We start from the raw sequence: 22,603 nt of genomic DNA, 5'->3' as shown, positions 1-22,603 counted from the left end.
CATACTGCTCTAACAGTCAGGAAGTTTTTCCTGATGTCCAGCTGGAATCTGGCTTCCTTTAACTTGAGCCCGTTATTCCGTGTCCTGCATCCTGGGAGGATCGAGAAGAGATCCCGGCCCTCCTCTGTGTGACAACCTTTGAAGTATTTGAAGAGTGCTATCATGTCTCCCCTCTATCTTCTCTTCTCCAGGCTAAACAGGCCCAGTTCTTTCAGTTTCTCTTCATAGGGCTTTGTTTCCAGAACCCTGGTCATCCTGGTTGCCCTCCTCTGAACACGCTCCAGCTTGTCTGCATCCTTCTTGAATTGTGGAGCCCAGAACTGGACGCAATACTCTAGATGAGGCCTAACCAGGGCCAAATAGAGAGGAACCAGTACCTCACGTGATTTGGAAGCTATACTTCTATTAATGCAGCCCAAAATAGCATTTGCCTTTCTTGCAGCCATATTGCACTGTTGGCTCATATTCAGCTTGCGATCTACAACAACTCCAAGATCTTCCTCGTTTGTAGTATTGCTGAGCAAGCAATCGTTTAAAAGGGCTGTGAGTGGATGAGGATGCTTTTTGCCTGACACCAAAAAGTTAGCAAAGTAGGGACCAGGAGGGACCTCACCCTACACTTTGGATCGAATCCCGTCATTGTCCCTCACATTCCTCCCAAGTCCCCCCCCACCTCAACCCATTCTGCCCTGCCTCCATTGCCCAAATTCACCAGCCCCAGCAACCCAAACTAAGCCGGCCGGCCTCTTCCCTTCGTCACTCTGTCCATAGTATTTCTCCCTCCGTCTTTCTGCACTGGAGCTGAGCGCATCCAGACGCCCTTACCTTATTCGCGAAGCAGTTCTCAACGGTGAAGTCCGCCGAGTGGGCCACAAGTTCTCCGTTGGGCAAAACGGTGTAGACAAGCAAGCGGGCCAGAGGCGCGGAATGGATGTCCAGCAGGAGATTCAGCGAAAACACCCCTTTGACTGGTAAATGAAGACATTCACAAAGAGAGAGACGGGTAGGGGAGATGATGATTTATTTATTTATTTATTTATTTATTTATTACATTTATATACCGCCCCATAGCCGAAGCTCTCTGGGCAGTTTACAAAAGTTAAAAACAGTAAACATTAAAAAATATACAAAATTTTAAACCATCAAAAATGTAAAACCAACAGTATCCATTTAAAAACAACGGTTCTGGGGTCCGTTAAAAAACAAACTTAGCATTGTTAAATGCTGTTAAATGCCTGGGAGAAGAGGAAAGTCTTGACCTGGCGCCTGAAAGATAACAGTGTTGGTGCCAGGCGAGCCTCATCAGGGAGATTATTCCATAATTGGGGGGCCACCACCGAAAAGGCCCTCTCCCTTGTTGCCATCCTCCGAGCTTCCCTCAGAGTAGGCACTCGAAGGAGGACCTTAGATGTTGAGCGCAGTGACCGGGTATATTCATGTCAGGAGAGGCGTTCCATCAGGTATTGTGGTCCCAAGCCATGTCAGGCTTTATAGGTTAAAACCAGCACCTTGAATTGGGCTCGGAAACATATAGGCAGCCAATGCAAGCGGGCCAGAATCGGTGCTATATGCTCAAACCTCCCTGTTTCAGCTATCAATCTGGCCACTGCATTTTGCACAAGCTGCAGCTTCTGAACCGTCTTCAAAGGCTGCCCCACGTAGAGCGCATTGCAGTAATCTAATTTGGAGGTTACCAGCGTATGGACAACTGAAGCTAGGTTATCCCTGTCCAGATAGGGGCATAGCTGGGCCACCAACCTGAGTTGGTAGAAAGCACTTTCAGAGGTAGGCATCATCAAAAATGATGATGATATTTATGTATATTCCGCCTTTTTCCCATTACTTGGACTCAAGGCGGTTTACAAGATTAAAACATGTACAATTAAAACATATGATAATAAATTACAAAAGCAAAAACAGAATTAAACCTACAGTAAAATTAAAAACATCTTAAAAATTATAAAAACTGTAACAGGTTAAAAAGAGGGGAATCCAATACATTAACACAGGTCCAGTATAGTTCCAAAAGCCCGCTGAAACAAAAAAGTTTTTGCCTGCCTCTGAAAGTGTAGCACAGAAGGAGCCAGCCTAGCCTCCCTGGGAAGGGAGTTCCAGAGCCTTGGAGCAGCCACCGAGAAGGCCCTGTCCTGCGTACCCATCAGGCATGTCTGGGATGTTGGTGGGACTGAGAGAAAGGCCTCCCCAGAAGATCTCAGAGCACGGGCAGGCTCATACGGGAGAGTACGGTCTTTCAGATAACCTGGAGCTGAGCCTTAGAGGGCTTTATAGGTGATAACCAGCACTTTGAATTGTGCCCAGGAACAGACCGGAAGCCAGTGGAGCTGTTTTAACAGAGGATGGACAAGATGGCACCAGGGCCGGCCCTCCCATGAGGCAGGGTGGATCTCCTGCCTCAGTTGGCGTATCTGGAAGGGCATCGCATGCACTCCTTACCACCAAGAAGGCCACGTGCCACCGCCTCACGATGTGACATTTTAGGACCATCTGAGAGTGAGGCATAGGACAAGTGGCCATTCCAGAGAGCTACAAGGACTGCTCTCCTGCCAGGACAGCAGCTGGCACAGCTCTCTGGAGAGCTGCTTCCCCACTGCCTCGCTCTTGGAGGTCCTCAGAAGGAGGCCTCAGGCTTCTTCCCTGATTAGGAGATCAGCTGGCACAGCTGTCCAGAGAGTCTGCATGGCCCAAATGCCTTGCTCTGAGGGGCTGTTCCTCGGAGCAAGGCATTCATGGAGAGGTGGTCCTAGAGGTCAACTGTGCTGCCATGACACAGGCAGGGTCCAGGGCCACCTCACAGCCAATGCCTTGCTTTGAGGAAGGATCCCACAGAGTGAGGCATTGAGTGGGGAAGCAGCTGCGTGGGGAGAGGAGGAGGAGGAGGGCGGTGGCATGTCCTTCTGCCTCAGGGGATGGTACATCTTGGGCTGGCTCGGCATGGTGCCCACACACCCTTGCAGGGCCAAAAATGTAATGAAATAGAGTTAAGGATAGATATAGTTGTGGTGGTGGTGGGGAACATGATCCTTACAACTTCCTATAAATACTTCTAAACAAGGCTTGCAAAATGACCGCCTGTGCACGGGTTCTTATAATGTGCACTCATGGAAATCCTTGAACAAAGATAAGATGCATCCAATAAGAGCCAGCGTGGTGTAATGGTTAGAGTGTTGGACTGGGAGTCGGGAGATCCGGGTTTTAGTCCCCACTCGGCCATGGAAACCCTCTGGGTGACTCTGGGCCAGTCACAGACTCTCAGCCCAGGCTAACTCACAGGTTTGTTGTTGTGAGGATAAAACGGAAAGGAGGAGGATTATGCACGCCGCCTCGGGTTCTTTGGAGGAAAAAAGGCAGGATATAAATGCAAAAATAAATAAATAAATGACTGTTAATGGCCCGGATGGCATTTACCAGTTGGGTATAAATCTAAGTAATTACTTCATTAAGGTACCTGCTTTGAGATGAAATTTATAGAGACCTTGGGAAGACAGCTAAGGCTGCCATCCTAGTCACGCTCCCCTATGGAAAAGCCCAATTGACAATTAAACATAGCGGGGCTGATGTCTGAGTAAATATGCAAAGGTCGAATGCTAAAAACTGGCACAAACCGACTGTTACAGTAATGAATAATCCCATAGCTGGACAAGACACTCTCTTGCTTCTCTTTTGCACCAACCACTGGCCTCCATCTTTTTTTCATGATCATCAAGACGTGTAAGAACCTTCGCTATACGATTTCCCCAGCCACCCCTGCACTGTAAAGCATGAAAAGGCCCTGATTCTAAATACACTTACTGCGGGAGCTGGTGTGATACTCTGACTCTGTCGTCTTCTCCTGTTCTGGTGCGTCAGCTGCCTCTTGCTGCTGGCTCTGGAGAACTGCCAAGAACACGTTTAGGCATCAGGAGTTTTAAAGGGTGGTGCAATAATGAGACACCCCCCTCATTTAAGAGTCTGTAAAATCAGCGTTATCAGTTGTTGTTTTTAAAAAGCTTCAAAACGACGGGGCATATTTTCAAGAGGAGGACAAAGGCCTGGCCATTTACATGTCCACACGCTTACTTCCTAAAAGCACATTATATCGAAAAGATGAGGCGAAGGAGAAAAAGGAGAAAAAGGAGGAGGAGGAGGGGGAGGAGGAGGAGGAGGAGAAGGAAAAGGAGAAGGAGGAGGAAAAGGAGAAGGAGGAGGAGGAGGAGGAGAAGGATGAAAAGTAGAAGGAGGAGGAGGAGGAGGAAAAGAAGGAGAAGGAGGAGGAGGAGGAAAAGGAGGAGGAAAAGGAGAAGGAGGAGGAGGAGGAGGAGGAGGAGGAGAAGGATGAAAAGTAGAAGGAGGAGGAGGAGGAGGAAAAGAAGGAGAAGGAGGAGGAGGAGGAAAAGGAGGAGAAGAAGGAGGAGGAGGAGAAGGAGGAGGAGGAGGAAAAGGAGGAGGAGGAGGAGGAGGAAAAGGAGAAGAAGGAGGAGGAGGAGGAGGAGGAAAAGTAGAAGGAGGAGGAGGAGGAAAAGAAGGAGAAGAAAGAGGAGGAGGAAAAGGGGAAGGAGAAGGAGGAGGAGGAGGAAAAGGAGAAGGAGAAGAAGGAGGAGGAGGAGGAAAAGGAGAAGGAGGAGGCAGAGGAAAAGGAGGAGGCAGAGGAAAAGGAGGAGGAGGAGGAAAAAAGGAGGAGGAGGAGGAAGAGAAAAAGGAGAAGGAGAAGGAGAAAAAGGAGAAGGAGGAGGAGGAAAAGGAGAAGGAGGAGGAAAAGGAGGGAGAAGGAGGAGGAGAAAAAGGAGAAGGAGAAGGAAGAGGAGGAGAAGAAGGAGAAGGAGAAGGAGAAGAAGGAGGAGGAGAAGGAGGAAGAAAAGGAGGAGGAAAAGGAGAAGGAAAAGGTGGAGGAGGAAAAGGAGGAGAAGGAGAAGAAGGAGGAGAAGGAGAAGGAGGAAAGAGAAGCAGCAGCAGTAGGAGGAGAAGCAGGAGGAGGAGGAGGAGGAGGAGGAAAAGGAGAAGGAGGAGACGGAAAAGGAGAAGGAGAAGGAGAAGAAGCAGGAAGAGGAGAAGAAAAAGGAGAAGGAGAAGAAGGAGAAAAAGGAGAAGGAAGAGGAGAAGGAGGAGGAAAAGGAGAAGGAGAAGAAGGAGAAGGAAAAGGAAAAGGAGAAGGTGAAGAAGGAGGAGGAAAAGGAGAAGGAGAAGTAGGAGGAGAAAGAGGAGGAGGAGGAGGAGAAGTGTTCTGAGGACAGGCTCACTGTTGCTTGAACCTGAGTTGGGAGGGGGTGATTTCTTGTGAACTGATAGCTTCTGTAAACAAGCAATAAAACACACTCCTCTATAGGGATTTCTTCTTGTGGAGCCATTTTTCGTGTGTTAAATCTCAGCGGAATAAACCACAAAAGCAGTGTGAGAGGCACTGGAGGATAACAGCATCATGAAAAGGACTTGGAAACATCCGTGGATAACCAATCTTAATTGCACAACATACGCTCCATGTGAAGGAGCCCTGAGAGACACAGACATGTGCACGTGCGCAGCTTTGAGATGTCGGTGGTGGTGGAGAATCATATGAGACTGAGGGTGTGAGTGGTGTGAGGACGACAGCGGCTGCAGTGGGCAGGTGGGGGGGGGGAACCCAGCTGTCAGGTGACAAGTGGTGACAGCAGCAGGCGTGAGTGGAATGGAGGAGGACCAGTTAGCAGTGCCCAATCGGCAACTCCTTGAAATGCGCCACCTCACGCAGGTGCTTCACCTTGTGTTATGGAAGGGCCGGCCCTGCCGTGCAGAATGAAGGAACTGTGGGCAGAAGCATTTACCTTCAGCGTGTTCCAGCGGCTCAGTGTGGGTCCCTGCATGCACAGGTGTTCCCTTCCCCATCAGCTGCACAGAAGGAGGAAAACGTCTGTTATTGATTGATTGATTGATTGATTGATTACGTTTATATACTGCCCTGTAGCCGAAGCTCTCTGGGTGGTTTACAAAAGTTAAAAACAATGAACATTAAAAACAAATATACAAAACTTAAAACCATCAAAAGTATAAAAAACAACAATATCCTTTTAAAACAACTATTCTGGGGTCAGTTAAAAACAAACAAACTCAGCCCGTGTTGTTAACTGCCTGGGAGAAGAGAAAGGTCTTAACCTGGCACCGAAAATATAACAATGTTGGTGCCAGATGAGCCTCATTGGGGAGATCATGCCCACAATTGGGGGGCCACCACCGAAAAGGCCCTCCCCATTGGTGCCATCCGCCGAGCTTCCCTCGGAGTAGGCACTCGGATGAGGACCTTAGATGTTGAGCGTAGTGTATGGGCAGGTTCATGTCGGGAGAGGCGTTCCGACAGGTTAGCAGACAAGACTGATGTAGGAGGCAAAAATTTCGGTTGCATGAATATGCCATTAAAAAAAAAAAGATAGTTTGCCTGGACCACGATAATAATGATAGTAATTTTAAAAACAACAACGAAATCCACAGTTGGGCAATACCAATTAGGATACACCAAGAATGCCCCAAAAGAGTGTGCAAGGATTTGTGCCTCCCAGAATACCCCACGTATTCCACCTCCTGTAGGGGACTGGAGACTTCCCGGCTACCTGTCTCCTGACAGGGGGAAATGAATTTCCATCCTTCAAGTCAGTTTGAAGTTGGAAGCAAATATGGGGGGGGGGGGGCGGTGATCTACACATCGCACACGTTTTTTTAATATGCACCTAAATGAAGCGTGCCTGAATTTTCTGTCTCTGGCGCTTTATCTTTATATATACTGCATTTTGTTTCGTTGGACTCATTCACACAATCCTCAAATTCCGTCGCAAGTGGGCATTGGTTATAGGCGGGCTTTGGTCAACGCTTATGATGTTCTCCAGTGCCCCCTTTTTTAAAAAAAAGTGTAATTCCTTATGCGCATGTGCGCACGTGCGCAGGAATAACATTAACTTTAAAAAAATTAAAAATTTGAAAGAAAAAAGAAGATAGGAATAGGAAAAATAGAACCTACCTCACCTCTCTTCGAGAGCGAAAAGAGAAGATTTAAAATGGCAGCTGCCGTTCACGCTGGATTTGTCCTGCTGAACAGTCATTGGTTCAGATATTTTTAACGGACGTGTAACCATATATGGAAAGCCCACAAAATAAGATGGGGCAGTGAGGAAACAGCGCAGGAATGCTACACACTTTGGAAGAAGGAACGCCTTAAATCGACTTAAGATGGAGTAAATAACACTGCTCAAAAGGCGAGAAACGGCGATTTAAAAGTAAATTTCAGGCACACTCGAGGCACGTGAAAGCGCCTTCACAATGATGTGTAGATCCCCCTCCCCGATTTAGCAGCTGGGTATGAATTTGAGAAACAGCTGTCCTGAAGTAGAAATTCCATACAAGCTTCATCTTATGGACTTCAAACAGGCTTAACCAGCCTTCTGTTAGAATACTTAAGGTGGCCAGGTTGGAAGGCACTAGGCAAAAACCAATGTTTTCAATGCAACATTGTTCATTCAAAGTTCATTTAAGAAAAGGCAAGGGGTCGTATTGGAACAGAAGTGGCTCACGGAACGGGCTTCCACTTCCCTTGTAGACCCTTACATGAACCCCCTACATGAACCCACCCAAATCTGCTCCCAAACTTTTATCCTCCTGGTGGGGAAGGGGGGGCGTGGAAATAAAAAAAAAGTGAAACAGTCCAGGGGAGGTTCTGCCCCCCCACCCCCCTGATTTTCTTTGTGGGCACTTTGAAAATCCAATAGATTCAATGGGAATGATCTACATTGGATTCCATTCGATTTTCAAGTGCCCCTTCTGAAGTTTGGATGTGAGGGGATCCCACCCCCTGCCATGGGGTCCTGTTGCCTGGAAATGCCTGGGATTGGATCTAGACCTTCTTTACACTGAACTATAGGGCACCTCTAAACAAGCGATTTATTTCAAACTTGTGATTGGCCACTCACGAAAGTTCACGGGTCTTTTAAATGACGCTGTGGAGAACCAGGACGTCTCCCATGGCATCTGTTGGAAATTCCACCATGAATAGAACCACTTTTAAAGTGGTACTAGCAGGGGAAAAGTGAGATATTTCACCACTAGATGGCGCTGTCTCAATTGAAGTGAACAGGGCACGCTTAGGAGGGAAGTATTCAATTCCAACCACATAGTTGTTTCTCTCTGTCCATGTAATGTAGCCCATAACAATCACGCCCCCCCCAAAAAACGAAGCACATACAACCTGCTAAGCAACGTGATTTCCCCTTAATGTAAAGATGTCTATAGTAGGGCTGTGGTCCGCTTCACTTTGGTTTGGAGAAGCGGTAGCGGAGCGGCCTGATTCACCTCTGACAAAGACGGAGACGGATTGGGTCGGGGGGGCTGCGAAGGCGAAGCGGTTCACCTCGATCTGGAGCACCAGACGCAGGTAAGTGGGGGGGAGGGGGACTCATCTGGTGGCGCCGCTGCAGTCCGTGTGGCGATGGTGATGGAGCCACGTAAGGGGGCAGGAGGAGGGGGGCTTACCTGTGTCCATCGCGGGCTTCAACTGAGGCCCTGGCTTTAAGCTGGAAGAGGCTGTGGCCTCCTCTTCCAGTTTCAAGGTGGGGCCTCAATTGAAGCCCGCGACGGGCACAAATAAGGAGGTGGGGGGGAGTTTCATTTACCTGGCTCCGCCGCCACAGTCCATGCAGTGATGGAGCCAGGTAAGGGGGCAGGGGGGAGGGAGGTTTACCTGCCTCCATCACAGTCCGTCACGGGCTTCAACTTCAAGCCAGGGCCTCAATTTAAGCCCGCGACGGACACAGGTAAGGAGGTGGGGGGAGTTGGGCTTATTGACCCCCATTTTGTCCCCCCTTCCGCACTTACCTGCCTCCACCATCCACCATGGAGGCAAGTAAGTAGGGAAGGGGGGCAAAACCCCGATCCGCCCCTCTGGATCTCGCTCCGCGGAGAGGAGCAAGGGACGGGTGGATCAGCCTAAAGCAGTTCAGGCCCGATCCGTAAGTTCCAGATTGGGCCACGCAGTGGTTCGGGAGGTCTGTGCACAGCCCTAGTCCATAGGCTCTCCCCACAGCATCTTGCATGATTTTAGCCCCTAAAATTCAAGTAATTTTAGCCCCTAAAATTCAAGTAACTCTGCTCAGACTTACCATGTAGTGAAAAACCACCTCCTCCCCTTTCACGGCATTTGGGTTCAAGGCATAATGCACTCGCACTGGCTGGGTTTGATCACAGCTTAATGTCCCAGGAACAGACTCAATTTGGAGGTAGCTTCCACTTGGCGAGTAAAAGTGATATACTGTGTGATATGCCTGGCTATGATGAGGATTGATCCAAGAATTATCACACCACTGTTCTGATTTATAAAATGCCTGTTGGAAAAGAAGAAAACCACAGATGCCCCCAAATGGGGACAAAGGATTATTATTATTATTATTATTATTATTATTATTATTATTATTATTATTATCATTTGTATACTGCCCCATAGCCGAGGCTCTCTGGGTGGTTTACATTGGATAAAAACACATAAAAACAATATACAAACATTTGTGAACCACTGTGGGGCGGTACATAAATGTAATAAATAAATAAATAAATTTAAAATCAGAAAAACATACAATTTTAAACCACAAAAAACATACAAAAACAAAGACAGGCTCATTACATATTGCTAAATGCCTGGGAGAAGAGGAAAGTCTTGACCTAGCGCCAAAAAGATAAATACGTCGGCGGCAGGCAGGCCTCACAATTGGGGGGCCACCACAGAAAAGGCCCTCTCTCTTGTTGCCGTCCTCCGAGCTTCCCTCAAAGTAGATACCCTGAGGAGGACTTTGGATGTGGAGTGCCGAGTACAGTTGGCTGATAAGTAACGTTCTCTTCTATCCTATTGTCCCACGCTACTGCCAGGGTGAAGTCTATCGGTCTGCATTCTCCTCCAGAACCACTTCACCAGTGTGGACAGCAGCCGTTCCCAGTTCCCCCAGAACTCTCACCTGGATATTAACAGCATCATCCGTGAACTTATCCGTGTTGATGGAAAACTGTGCTTGCCCGTGGTCATCCGTGATGGTGACATACTTGCTCAAGGACCCTGCACGGACCTCAACCGTTGCATTGGTGATTGGCTTGTTGGTACCATCCTGTAATGTCAACTGGAAGCAGAAAAACCAAACACACACCACAGCAATGTATTATCAATGGGGGACATTAACATAGTCCTAACCCTAACGTAGTCCGAGGGACATCTTCAATTTTGGAGAAGCTCTGGAGGGCCGCAGTCCAAAGGCAAAAGGGCCAAGAACAAAATGGCAATATTTCCAGACTATTTCAGCTTACAGCTCTCCCTGCCAGTAACTAAGCATCAGGAAAGGCATTTCAGGCTCTGAAAATGAGGGGAGTGGGTGGGGGAAACCTTGGTAAAACAACAACAACAACAACAACAATAATTTCTTTCCCACCTCTCTGTTTGGATCGAGGCGGGGAACAACAATAAGTATAAAATACATAAAACTGAATTAAAAACATAGTATACATAATTAAAACATCCTAAAACATCCTAAACTTCCACATCACTACCTTCTTTTCCTGAAAACATCCTAAAATTCCACATCACTACCTTCTTTTCCTGAAAACATCCTAAACTTCGACATCACTACCTTTTTTTCCTGAAAACATCCTAAAATTCCACATCAATACCTTCTTTTCCTGAAAACATCCTAAACTTCCACATCAATACCTTCTTTTCCTGAAAACATCCTAAACTTCTACATCAATCCCTTCTTTTCCTGAAAACATCCTAAACTTCCACATCAATCCCTTCTTTTCCTGAAAACATCCTAAACTTCCACATCAATACTTTCTTTTCCTGAAAACATCCTAAACTTCCACATCAATACCTTCTTTTCCTGAAAACATCCTAAAATTCCACATCAATACCTTCTTTTCCTGAAAACATCCTAAACTTCCACATCAATACCTTCTTTTCCTGAAAACATCCCAAACTTCTACATCAATCCCTTCTTTTCCTGAAAACATCCTAAACTTCCACATCAATCCCTTCTTTTCCTGAAAACATCCTAAACTTCCACATCAATCCCTTCTTTTCCTGAAAACATCCTAAACTTCCACATCAATCCCTTCTTTTCCTGAAAACATCCTAAACTTCCACATCAATACCTTCTTTTCCTGAAAACATCCTAAAATACCACATCAATACCTTCTTTTCCTGAAAACATCCTAAACTTCCACATCAATACCTTCTTTCCTGAAAACATCCTAAAATTCCACATCAATACCTTCTTTTCCTGAAAACATCCTAAAATTCCACATCAATACCTTCTTTTCCTGAAAACATCCTAAAATTCCACATCAATACCTTCTTTTCCTGAAAACATCCTAAACTTCCACATCAATACCTTCTTTTCCTGAAAACATCCTAAAATTCCACCTCAATCCTTTTCCTAAAAACATCCTAAAATTCCACATCAATCCCTTCTTTTCCTGAAAACATCCTAAAATACCACATCAATACCTTCTTTTCCTGAAAACATCCTAAACTTCCACATCAATACCTTCTTTTCCTGAAAACATCCTAAACTTCCATGTCAATACCTTCTTTTCCTGAAAACATCCTAAACTTCCACGTCAATACCTTCTTTTCCTGAAAACATCCTAAACTTCCACGTCAATACCTTCTTTTCCTGAAAACATCCTAAACTTCCACATCAATACCTTCTTTCCTGAAAACATCCTAAAATTCCACTAGATAGGCAGAACCAGCATCATCCCCAAAGGATTGCGAACTGTTGGTCTTCTGGTATGATGGACAAGGCAGCAAAGACCTCTTGCAATGTTTCCCCTACTATGTGAAATACTTGGGGCCTTCAGAAAGCCTGTGTGTCTAGGTGTCTCTAGAGTTGACATTCCCTTTCATTTCAAGGAAATGATCCATGGTCAGAGGAGAGGGTGTGTGGACATCTGGAGGAAAGTGGATGGTTGGACTGAGATCCCAGGAGGTCCAGATTTGGCCAGGAAATTGAGGTTGTCCACCCCACCATACAAGATGGGGCCTTCAGGGCAGATGTTGTTGTATGGACAGTTGAGGTGGTGGTGGAATTGATGGTCTGAGGAAAGCCGATACTGGAGACTGAGATAAGGGAAAGGGAGAAGTTCTGGGTTCAGGGACCAGAGGAGACTGGAGAGTCTGACTTTTGAACAAGCCCCTGGCTGCCCTGGCCTCTTTCCCTCCCACTAAGATGCACCCCAGTTAGACAAGCGAAAAAGCCAGTCTAGCCAAAACGCAGCGCAGGCCGAGCGCAGAGGCCATGATGGCTTCCTCACTCCTCCCGCCTTTCATATTGTTGTAGTTGTTTGTAAACTTTTCTACAACATTATTTTTTTATTTATTTATTGCATTTTTATACGCCCAATTGCCGAAGCTCTCTGGGCGGTTCACAAAAATGCCACATTATTGGCATCAGGTATTGCTATGTCAATGAGGTAAGCGTTTTTGTTTTTTGGGGGGGTCTATAACTGTAACATCTGAGAGATTCTGCATGAGAGGCAGGGGAGAGGGGGGCATTCTATGGACAATAGCGGTGGTGGCGGAGATTATGATCTGAGGAAATGACATCCCAGAGCCCAGACTGGGCTTGACCCAGGGGGCTTGAAGGACTATCACCCTCGAGCACTCCTCTGCCAGGTGCACACAGAGCTTTAAAAGACATGCTCAGCTGAAGCATCGTGCATGATGGGGATCGATCAGCCAGACTTACCTGCCCCGTGAGGGGGAGCCCTTGCCTATAGTGGCGCTCCATCCTTTGCAAGGTGATGGTGCTGAGAGTCGAAGTAACATCAGTGGAACCGATGCCTCTAAGTACCACCCCTGCCAAAAAGAAACAGAAGTCCATTCAATGTAAAGAGAGTAAGAACATAAGAAGGTACTGGTTCCCCTCTATTCGGCCCTGGTTAGGCCTCATCTTGAGTATTGCACCCAGTTCTGGGCTCCACACTTCAAGAAGGATGCAGACAAGCTGGAGCGTGTTCAGAGGAGGACAACCAGGATGATCAGGGGTCTGGAAACAAAGCCCTATGGAGAGACACTGAAAAAACTGGGCATGTTTAGCCTGGAGAAGAGATGATTGAGGGGAGACATGATAGCAGTCTTCAAATACTTGAAAGGTTGTCACACAGAGGAGGGCCAGGATCTCTTCTTGATCCTCCCAGAGTGCAGGACACGGAATAACGGGCTCAAGTTACAGGAAGCCAGATTCCAGCTGGACATCAGGAAAAACGTCCTGACTGTTAGAGCGTTATAACAATGGAACCAGTGACCTAGGGAGGTTGTGGGCTCTCCCACACTAGAGGCCTTCAAGAGGCAGCTGGATAACCATCTGTCAGGGATGCTTTAAGGTGGATTCCTGCATTGAGCAGGGGGTTGGACTCAATAGCCTTAGAGGCCCCTTCCAACTCTACTATTCTGTGATTCTAAGAGTCATGCTGGATCAGACCATGGGTTCATTGAGTCCACCATTCTGTTCACACAGGGCCAACCAGCAGTCGACTGGAAACCCGCAAGCAGGACATGGGTCCAATAGCACCTCCCACCCATGTTCCCCAACAACTGGTGTATATTAGCTTTCTGTCTCTGATACCACAGGTAGGACATAACTATCAGGACTTACTAGCCATTCATAACCTTTTACCTCCAGGAATTTATCCAACCCCCTTTTTGAGCCATCCAAATTGGTGGCCATCACTACATCTTCCACTGTGTGAAGAAGTCCTTCCCTTTATCTGTCCTGAATCTCCCACCAATCAGCTCCATGAGAAGATCCCAGGTTTTAGTATTTTGAGAGTGGGAGAAGGATGTCTCTCGATCCAGCTTCTCCACGCTATGCATCATTTTGTACAACTCTAGCCTGTCTCCCCTTAGCCTCATTCCCCCCCTCCCACCCGCAGCTAAACAATCCCAGTTCTTGTAATCTTCCCTCACTGGGGTAGATGCTCCAGGATCTCATTCCTTCCAGGCTTTCCAGTCCCAAATCCCCTAGCAGTAGGGTGACCATATTTTGGAAACCAAAAAGAAGGACAACATGGTCGCCCTCCCAAGGGGGCGTGCCCAGTACCAAGGGGGCGTGCCCACCCAAACATAGCTTTGGTCACATGTCTGATTTTACAGCACACATTTAAGACAAATCTCTTCTACATAACATCTTAACGTTAAAATCACTGAAATAAAGAACAAGTGAGAGATTCAATGTATCTGGAATTAACTTCACTCACTCCTACTTTTGTAGGTTTTGCTGTACTTTGAAGCTTTTGCTCTACTCTGTGTGTTACATTCTCCCCTTCCCTCAAATATCTTTTCTGACTGTATCTTCACTCATTGCAAGCTGCTGTTGTTGTTAACAGGGTTTGCTACTGGCCCCAGATCTGTTTCAAATTTGGTATGGCTAAAGCTCTATCTAAAAGCTATCATGCTGCCAACTTTCAGCTCTTTATCTTTAAAAATGACAGTTTAAAAAATAATAATTTTAAAACCTCATTTTTTAAAAAAATCCTAAAAAGTCAATGGATGAACGGATCTGTTTCAAATTTGGTGTGGCTAAAGCTCTACCTAAACCCTTTCATGGTGCAAAGTTTCATCTCTTTATCTTTAAAAATGACGATTTTAAAAATAATAATTTTAAAACCTTAATTTTTTAAAAAATCCTTAAAAAATCAATGGATGAACGGATCCGTTTCAAATTTGGTAAGACTAAATCCCTTCCTAAGAGCTACCATTGTGCCAAGTTTCATGTCTTTATCTTAAAAAATGACAGAGTTATAAGCATTTTTGTTAATTCCCGTTAGAGCTGTTCTTTGAGAAAAAAATCCGGATTTCCCCTCCCTCTCCCGGATTTGCCATCGAAAAACCTGGCCAAATCCGGGCAAATCTGGTCATATGGTCACCCTACCTAGCAGGCCTGCTGCGACATCCTTCAAGCCTGGGCTGCAATTCATAGGAATGCAGGAAGTGGCCCTCCTGGCAGGTAAGAGCATTTGTCTACCAGAAGGGGAGCAGAGTGCAAAGAAATACTGTTGTTATCTTCCAGGGTGACCCTATGAAAAGAAGGACAGGGCTCCTGTATCTTGGAGCCAGGTTATCTGAAGGAACGCCTCCTCCCATATGTACCTACCCGGACCCTAAGGTCATCCTCAGGGGTCCTTCTCTGCGAGCCCCTGCCAAAGGAAGTGAGGGAGGTGGCTACCAGGAGGAGGGCCTTCTCTGCTGTGGCACCCCAGCTGTGGAATGAGCTCCTTAAGGAGGTTCGCTTGGCACCTACATTATATGGAAGCCAGATTCCAGCTGGACAACTTCCTGACTGTTAGAGCAGTATGACAATGGAACCAGTTACCGAGGGAGGTTGTGGGCTCTCCCACACTAGAGGTCTTCAAGAGGCAGCTGGACAACCATCTGTCAGGGATGCTTTAGGGTGGATTCCTGCATTGAGCAGGGGGTTGGGCTCGACGGCCTTGTAGGCCCCTTCCAACTCTGCTATTCTATGATATGATTCTATAATATGACAGGGCCCTTCCTTCTGTCAACTCAATGGTCTTTTAGCATTTAAGAAAGCTATAAAGACTGATATCTTCCAGCAGGCTTATCCAGTGGAATTTTAGGATGGTTTTAGTATGTTTTTAGTATGTTCTTAGGAAGTTTTAACCATGTATACTATGTTTTTAATCAATATTTTATGTATTTTGCACTTAATTGTTGTTCCCGACCTCGATCGGGATGGAGAGGCAGGAAAGAAATAAAATTATTATTATTATTATTATTATTATTATTATTATTATTATTATTATTATTATTTCCTGGAGCATACCTGTGCCTTCCTCTGTGATCTTGCATTCCACATCGAGTTTCATCTGGTATCCACTCCGCTTCAGCTGAAACACCTTCGTTTTCACCAAATGAGAGAAGCAGCCGTGTGCGTCCGCCTGCATGGGGAGAAACCCAAGTGCAGTAGCAAGAATGGCACTGCAAGTAGTTTAACAGTTCACAACTTCCTTTAAAAAGACCTGGCTTAACAGGTATTCCCTCTTCACAAGGAACTCTGGGAACTCTTTCTCTATTGGGCGTTGATCCAATCAGAAATGTCTTCCTGCTCTGTATCTCTCAACCACTGGGGCCAAGATGCCTGGAATTCTCTTCCAGAGCATTTGCGGATCACGAGTTCAATTACTTAGGGTGACCCTATGAAAAGGAGGACAGGGCTCCAGTATCTTTAACAGTTGTATTGAAAAGGGAATTTCAGCAGGTGTCATTTGTACATAGAGCAGTACAATGGAATCAGTTACCTAGGGAGGTTGTGGGCTCTCCCACACTAGAGTCATTCAAGAGGCAGCTGGACAACCATCTGTCAGGGATGTTTTAGGGTGGATTCCTGCACTGAGCAGGGGGTTGGACTCGATGGCCTTGTAGGCCCCTTCCAACTCTGCTATTCTATGATTCTATGATTCTATGATATGGAGAACCTGGTGAAATTTCCTCTTCATCACACCAGTTAAAGCTGCAGGAGCCCTGCCCTCTTTAAAATCTGGTCACTCTAGTATAGCTCCTGTATTTATTTATTACATTTTTATACCGCCCAAAAGCCGAAGCTCTCTGGGCGGTTCACAAAAATTAAAACTATAATAAAACAACCAACAGGTTAAAACTGTTGTGTTGAAGAGGGAATTTCACCAGGTTCTCCATATATACAAATGACACCTGTCGAAATTCCGTTTCCTATGCAACTGTTAAAGATACGGGAGCCCTGTTCCTCCTTTTCATATGCTCACCCTAAATTACTGTTTTTAAAGCTCAGTTGAAAACTTTTTTCCCCCTACAGCTTTTAGAACTTTACTTTGTTCTTACTTTCACACTGTGCCTATTTGGTCTGTTCTCGTCCCTTTCTTGTGGTTTCATTATGATTTTATTAGAATGTAAGCCCATGTGGCAGGGTCTTGCTATTTACTGTTTTACTCTGTACAGCACCATGTACCCTATTTCTTCGATTCTAAGACGCACTTTTCCCCCCATATAAACATCTCTAAAAATGGGGTGCGACTTAGAATCGCAGGTGTGTCTTAGGGTTTTTTTTTCTGTTGGTGGCACTGAAATTAGTGTGCGTCTTACAATCAATGGCGTCTTACAATCGAAGAAATATGGCACATTGATGGTGCTATATAACATAACATGGCATATCTACATCACAGACTTACACTGGTTAATTAGTAACTTCCTCCTCCCCAGAGAGACCTGGGGGCAGGGACTGGCAGGAGGACCCCCACCCCAACAATACAATTTAAACTATTGTCAGTGTGAGGACACACATTCATTTTGTCTGTCCCATTACAGTAAAGAGAGGTAACGTTTTTGCAGGTATTTTAAGAGACCTTAATTGTGGTGTGGTGTAGTGGCTAAAGTGTCGGGCTGGGAGTTGGGAGATCCTGGGTTCGAGTCCCCACACAGCCATGGAAACCCACTGGGTGACTCTCAGCCCAACCCACCTCACAGGGTTGTTGTTGTGAGGATAAAGTGGAGAGGAGGAGGATTATGTATGCTGCCTTGGGTTCCTTGGAGGAAAAAAGGTGGGATATAAATGCAATAATAAATAAATAAATTTGGGGTAGGGGGGACCAGAACAAACTGAGCGAATACCATGCATAAAAGGAGAGTGCAGTTACATCTCCTTATTTGTTAAATCTGCACCTCACTCTTTCTCCTGGGAGCTAAAGGTGCCTTACATGGTTCTCTAACTCCACCGTTCCATCCTCACAGGCAACCTGGTGCCCTCCAGATGTTCAGAGGACAACTGCCATAATCCCTGGCCATTGACCATACTAGCTGGGACTTATGGGAGTTGTAGGACAAAACAACTGGAGGCACCTTCTCTAGACAGTGACTTGAGCTTCATGGCTGAGCGAAGACTTGAACAGGGGTTTCCCAAATTCTGGTCCAAAGCACCAAACCAGGAATAATGAAGTTACAGGAAGCCAGATTCCGAATGGACATCAGAAAAAACTTCCTGACTGTTAGAGCAGTACGACAATGGAACCAGTGACCTAGGGAGGTTGTGGGTTCTTCTCCCACACTAGAGACCTTCAAGAGGCAGCTGGACAACCATCTGTCAGGGACGCTTTAAGGTGGATTCCTGCATTGAGCAGGGGGTTGGACTCGATGGCCTTAGAGACCCCTTCCAACTCTGCTATTCTATGATTCTATGAACCTCTTTGAGGGCCAAATTCAATTTTGGAGACACTCTTGAGAGTCACGACCCAGGCCTGCCCCCTCACCGGCTTACAACCTAACTGGACTCCAAAGGAAGGGGCTTCAGACACCAGAGGAAGGAAAGGATGACTGGGTAGTATTTAAGGCAATCCTCAAATGGTCTTTGTCTCTGAAAGGCCTCCGCTTCAGTCTCAGGACTCACCGTTCCACTGAACTCTTCACATACAGCTTCCGACTCTTTCCCGAAACATTGGCCTCCGTAATGGTAGCTAAATGGCCGGCAAACGCTTATATTGACCAGTCCAGAGACAGGCTTCCCATAGGTGTATCTGCAGCCGGAAACAAAGCACAGCATCGATAAAACGGGGATTACAGGTAAGTATGGAAGCCGACGGGACCTGCCTCTTGTTTGATACCCTGGGAACATTTTCAGGGTGTCTTATTATCCGGGGGCCCACCTTGATGATGGCGCATTGGCACCACATGCTCCTTCACATTATTCCTCTGTGAAGGAGTGAGCACTGTTTGCAGGCGAGGAGGAGTGGCTGTTCCGTGCACTCCTCGGTCCCTTCAGATTTTAATTTTTTTTTACATTCTTTTCCTGAGGCACAGACGCAGCCATTCAGCTCACGCCCGGGCACGCGGGCACCCCAGCACCCACACCTCCTCACATCCCGCCCGGATGGTGGACCGGATTGTCCCGGAGGCCTAAGGCTCAACACCCTGGTCACTGGCTGCCAATTAGTTTCCGGGCAAAGTATAAAGTGTTAGTTATCACCTTTAAAGCCCTACATGATTTGGGTCCAGGTTACCTGTGGAATCGCCTTCTCCCATACAATCCGCCCCGCACACTCAGGTCCTCTTGGAAAAATCTACTTCAGCCAGCCAAAAATAGGCTGACGGGTATTACCCAGAGGACCTTCTCTTCTGCTGCTCCCAGACTGTAGAATAGCCTGCCGGAGCAGATCTGTCAACTTAACAAACTTTTAGCACTTAAGAAAGCTATAAAGACTGATCTCTTCCGGCAGGCCTATCCAGTGGAATTTTAGGATGCTTTTAGGATGTTTTTTTAGGATGTTTTAACAATGTATAATCAGTATTTTATGTATTTTATACTTACTGCTGTTCCCCGCCTCGATCAAAATAGAGAGGCGGATAAGAAATAAATGTATTATTATTATTATTATTATTATTATTATTATTATTCCGACTGGCAACTGCTCTCCAGAACTTGACTGGACATACTGGGACCGAAGATTAGGCCTTCTGCGTGCAATACACGTGCTCCGCCCCCAAACCCTGGTCCTTCCCCAATGCCCTCCTCCAGAACTTCTCACAGCCATAGGACTCAGGATACGATGATGTGATGAGTGAGGTGGCCTTGCCCTGAAGGTGCCTTGAGCCGGGGGATGCAGCCGGTCATGGTGTTCTGCTCAACACAGCTACTGTAAGAGTGTGCCTCACCACCAAAGGCTGCTTATGCCACATGCTAAGACAGCCCAGCTGCAGGATGGAATAGCAGAGGTTGATGGAAATGGGGGCATGGCATGAGAGGAAAAGCCAGCGGGGAAGGGAGGGGAGCTGAGCTGGCATTAACCAAAGTTCTCCATTCCCTGGTTCCAAGTATGCAAATGAAGAAAAGAAATCCAGACTCAGCTCACTTATTGGCCGCAACAAGTCACTTCTGAAAACAAAATAGGTTTAAGGAAACTGATTAGAAACAATCCCGTATTTCTTCGATTCTAAGACGCACTTTTCCCCCTAAATAAACAGCTCTAAAAATGGAGTGCGTCTTAGAATCGATGGCGTCTTAGAATCGAAGCAATACGGTAAGAGGAAAAGAGGAAGCTCCTGCAGCAGCCTCGAGCCATGCGAGCGAGGAGGAGCTGGGAGGGTAAGCGCCTGGTTTTTTGTTAGTCAAATTTATTCGTAAGTCCCATCGATTTCCATGGGACTTACTCACGTGTCGTCGTCCCCTGGTGCATAGACAAGTAAAGAGCGGGACTGGAGAGTTAAGCGTTTTAGCTCCTTAATTGCGTCTTCTCCTCTCTCTCCCTGCCCGAAAATATTGTTTACTCTTTGTTTCAACGCCCCCCCTTCTTCCCGCGCAAACGGCGGTTTCTTCTCTCACAGAGGGAAAAAAGAAAAGGACACAACCATTAGAAGAAAGCGTGGAGAGGTGGGGAGGAGGTTGGCTGGGCGGTGAGGGAAGTATTTCTTCGATTCTAAGATGCCCTTTTCCCCCAAATAAACATCTCTAAAAATGGGGTGCGTCTTAGAATCGATGGCGTCTTAGAATCGAAGAAATACGGTATGTCAAATTCTGGCGTGACTACGGCCTTAGCTAGGCCTACCTGTTAGTCCACGACGGAGGAGTGAAAACCTCGCGATGGTTTTATCGCAACATCCACCCTGTGTTTACTCTTGTGCGCAAAAGGTAAGTTTTTTGGAAAATATTCACCCTACCCCACCCAATGGGCACAGTGCGGGTCCCGGCTCCTTGCGAGGAATCGTGAGGAGCCGGGACAAAGTTCCGCAGTCTTGGGCTCAGGCTGAGACCGCAGAAAAACTGGGCCTAAAGGGAGGAGGCAAGATCCCGGGGCAAGGGTAAGATCATCCCTCCCTGATCCCGGGATCCCTTGTGCGTCATGTGGATGCACAGGGATCACCCCGGGATTTTGCCTGGACTAGCTATGGCCTCTGCCTGTTGAAATAAAATAATGTGTCCATAGAAAATGTATTTAATCATGAATCAAATATGTTCTCTTAAAATTTGAACATGCATACAACAAACATAAATCCCAAACGCATTTCGACCCACAAGGTCTTCGTCAGTGGGGAAAGAATTTTATACAGATTTTTTTTAAAAAAAACACCTTTATGCAAATTTAATCTAATAGGTGGGGAGAGTACTAATAGGTATTTAGCAATCAATATTTCTGTTTCTGCTTTTCAGGTCCTATTGAAATCTGTGTATCTGGGCCATAAAATACTTTTTTAAAAAATTGCATAAAGTTTTTAAAAATCTGTATAAAATTCGAGAGAAGCAGAAGCGGATCGGGGTGATCCGCCTCCGCTACAGGCGGAGGAGAAGCGGATCGGGGGCTGGAGTAGCATGGCGAAGAGAAGCAACCATAAGCGGATCACTTCTCTTTTTGCGGAGTGCTCAGCCTGCCATTTTGGATTTTTTTGCCCATAGGATTTCATCGCAGAAAAGATTAGTGGATAACTTTTTTGTTTTTCAAGCTATCTATTTGAAACTCGCTGTGCTTAGAGAGTCATGGGTGGGGGTCATTTTGAGCCTATTTTCAGCACTTTGCGTGCTGCGGTTTGCTTGCTATTTTTTTTAAAAAAATAGGGCAAAAAAGCGGGAGAGGTACCTTTTTGAAGTGCTGAGAGGCAGATTCAACTCCCAATCATGATCACTTGATGAAGCATCCTCCAATCCCAAAGTTGGAGGGGGGATAAGCAAAATGGGATACTTAGTAACTTGGAATTCTGGGAAACTTTTCTTTCTTAGTCTCTGAACAGACTTTTCCCAGTGTTTTTTTAAACAGTAGCCCCACCAAACGCACAAACACAACCTGAAATCATATACTAAGCAAATAAATAACAGATAGGAAACACAGCACTACTACCCACCCTAACCTTGGGGAACAACTGAATAGATGTGGTGCAAGGGCATGAGGTCCCCTAGGGCATGTGGATGTGCCCAGTGCACACACTCCTGTCCTTGGAGGGTCATCAGAACCCTCCAAAGTTTAACCAGTGGAGAAGCTATGCCTGTCATGAGGTAGCTTCTTAAAGACTGGTATTTACTTAGGGCCAGTCAAATTGGCATAGTTCCCCCTCCCCCTGGGCACATCCACTTTCCTCTTACTGGTAAAAGACAGACATAGCCTTTTTAAAAAAAATCTTGTTGTTTATTCAGCAACACTGCTGCTTTTAATTCCACCCCTCCTTTGTTTATTTATTTATTTATTACATTTTATATTTATACACCCCATAGCCCAAGCTCTCCTGGTTTTTCCTCTTCAGTGAAATCAGGCAAGCTTTCATTGTGGTTCAACTCCTTATTGTTGTGGTTGTTGTTATTATTATTGCTATTAATATTAATTAGTACTGCTATTATTAACGTTATTATTTTGTTGTTGTTTAATAATGGCTGTGATCACAATGCAGTCAATCAACTCTGAAGCAAGGATCACAAAGCTTTACTCTTATCCTCCTTGCCTCCTAGTTATGGGATGCAAAAGAAAAGGCATCTCTCTGTGCTGTTCCTGCTTCACAGGGATGGTTTGCATTACTGGCTTTGAAACAATCCTTGGTTCACTTCCTTGTGTCCCCAGAAATGTCTGCTGCCTGCCTGCCTTCCCTTCT

The 22,603-nt window shown here is 46.1% G+C and overlaps 1 protein-coding gene across 2 annotated transcripts in view; it reads right to left on the bottom strand.

Moving 5' to 3' along the window:
* The window catches only part of LOC134396271 (alpha-2-macroglobulin-like), a 92,197-nt gene that overhangs the window by 44,931 nt on the left and 24,663 nt on the right, over window positions 1-22,603 (bottom strand). For both annotated transcript variants that reach the window (XM_063122690.1, XM_063122691.1), the window contains exons 8-15: window positions 18,426-18,552; window positions 15,834-15,948; window positions 12,738-12,847; window positions 9,957-10,115; window positions 9,111-9,332; window positions 5,796-5,859; window positions 3,811-3,894; window positions 826-968 (exon numbers count right to left, since the gene is read on the bottom strand). In XM_063122690.1, the coding sequence (XP_062978760.1) occupies window positions 826-968; window positions 3,811-3,894; window positions 5,796-5,859; window positions 9,111-9,332; window positions 9,957-10,115; window positions 12,738-12,847; window positions 15,834-15,948; window positions 18,426-18,552 (1,024 nt within the window). The remainder of the gene's footprint in view (window positions 1-825; window positions 969-3,810; window positions 3,895-5,795; window positions 5,860-9,110; window positions 9,333-9,956; window positions 10,116-12,737; window positions 12,848-15,833; window positions 15,949-18,425; window positions 18,553-22,603) is intronic.

Source organism: Elgaria multicarinata, chromosome 3, assembly GCF_023053635.1.
Source record: "Elgaria multicarinata webbii isolate HBS135686 ecotype San Diego chromosome 3, rElgMul1.1.pri, whole genome shotgun sequence".
NCBI classification, from domain to species: domain Eukaryota; kingdom Metazoa; phylum Chordata; class Lepidosauria; order Squamata; family Anguidae; genus Elgaria; species Elgaria multicarinata.
This window is presented reverse-complemented; position numbering and strand designations above follow the sequence as displayed.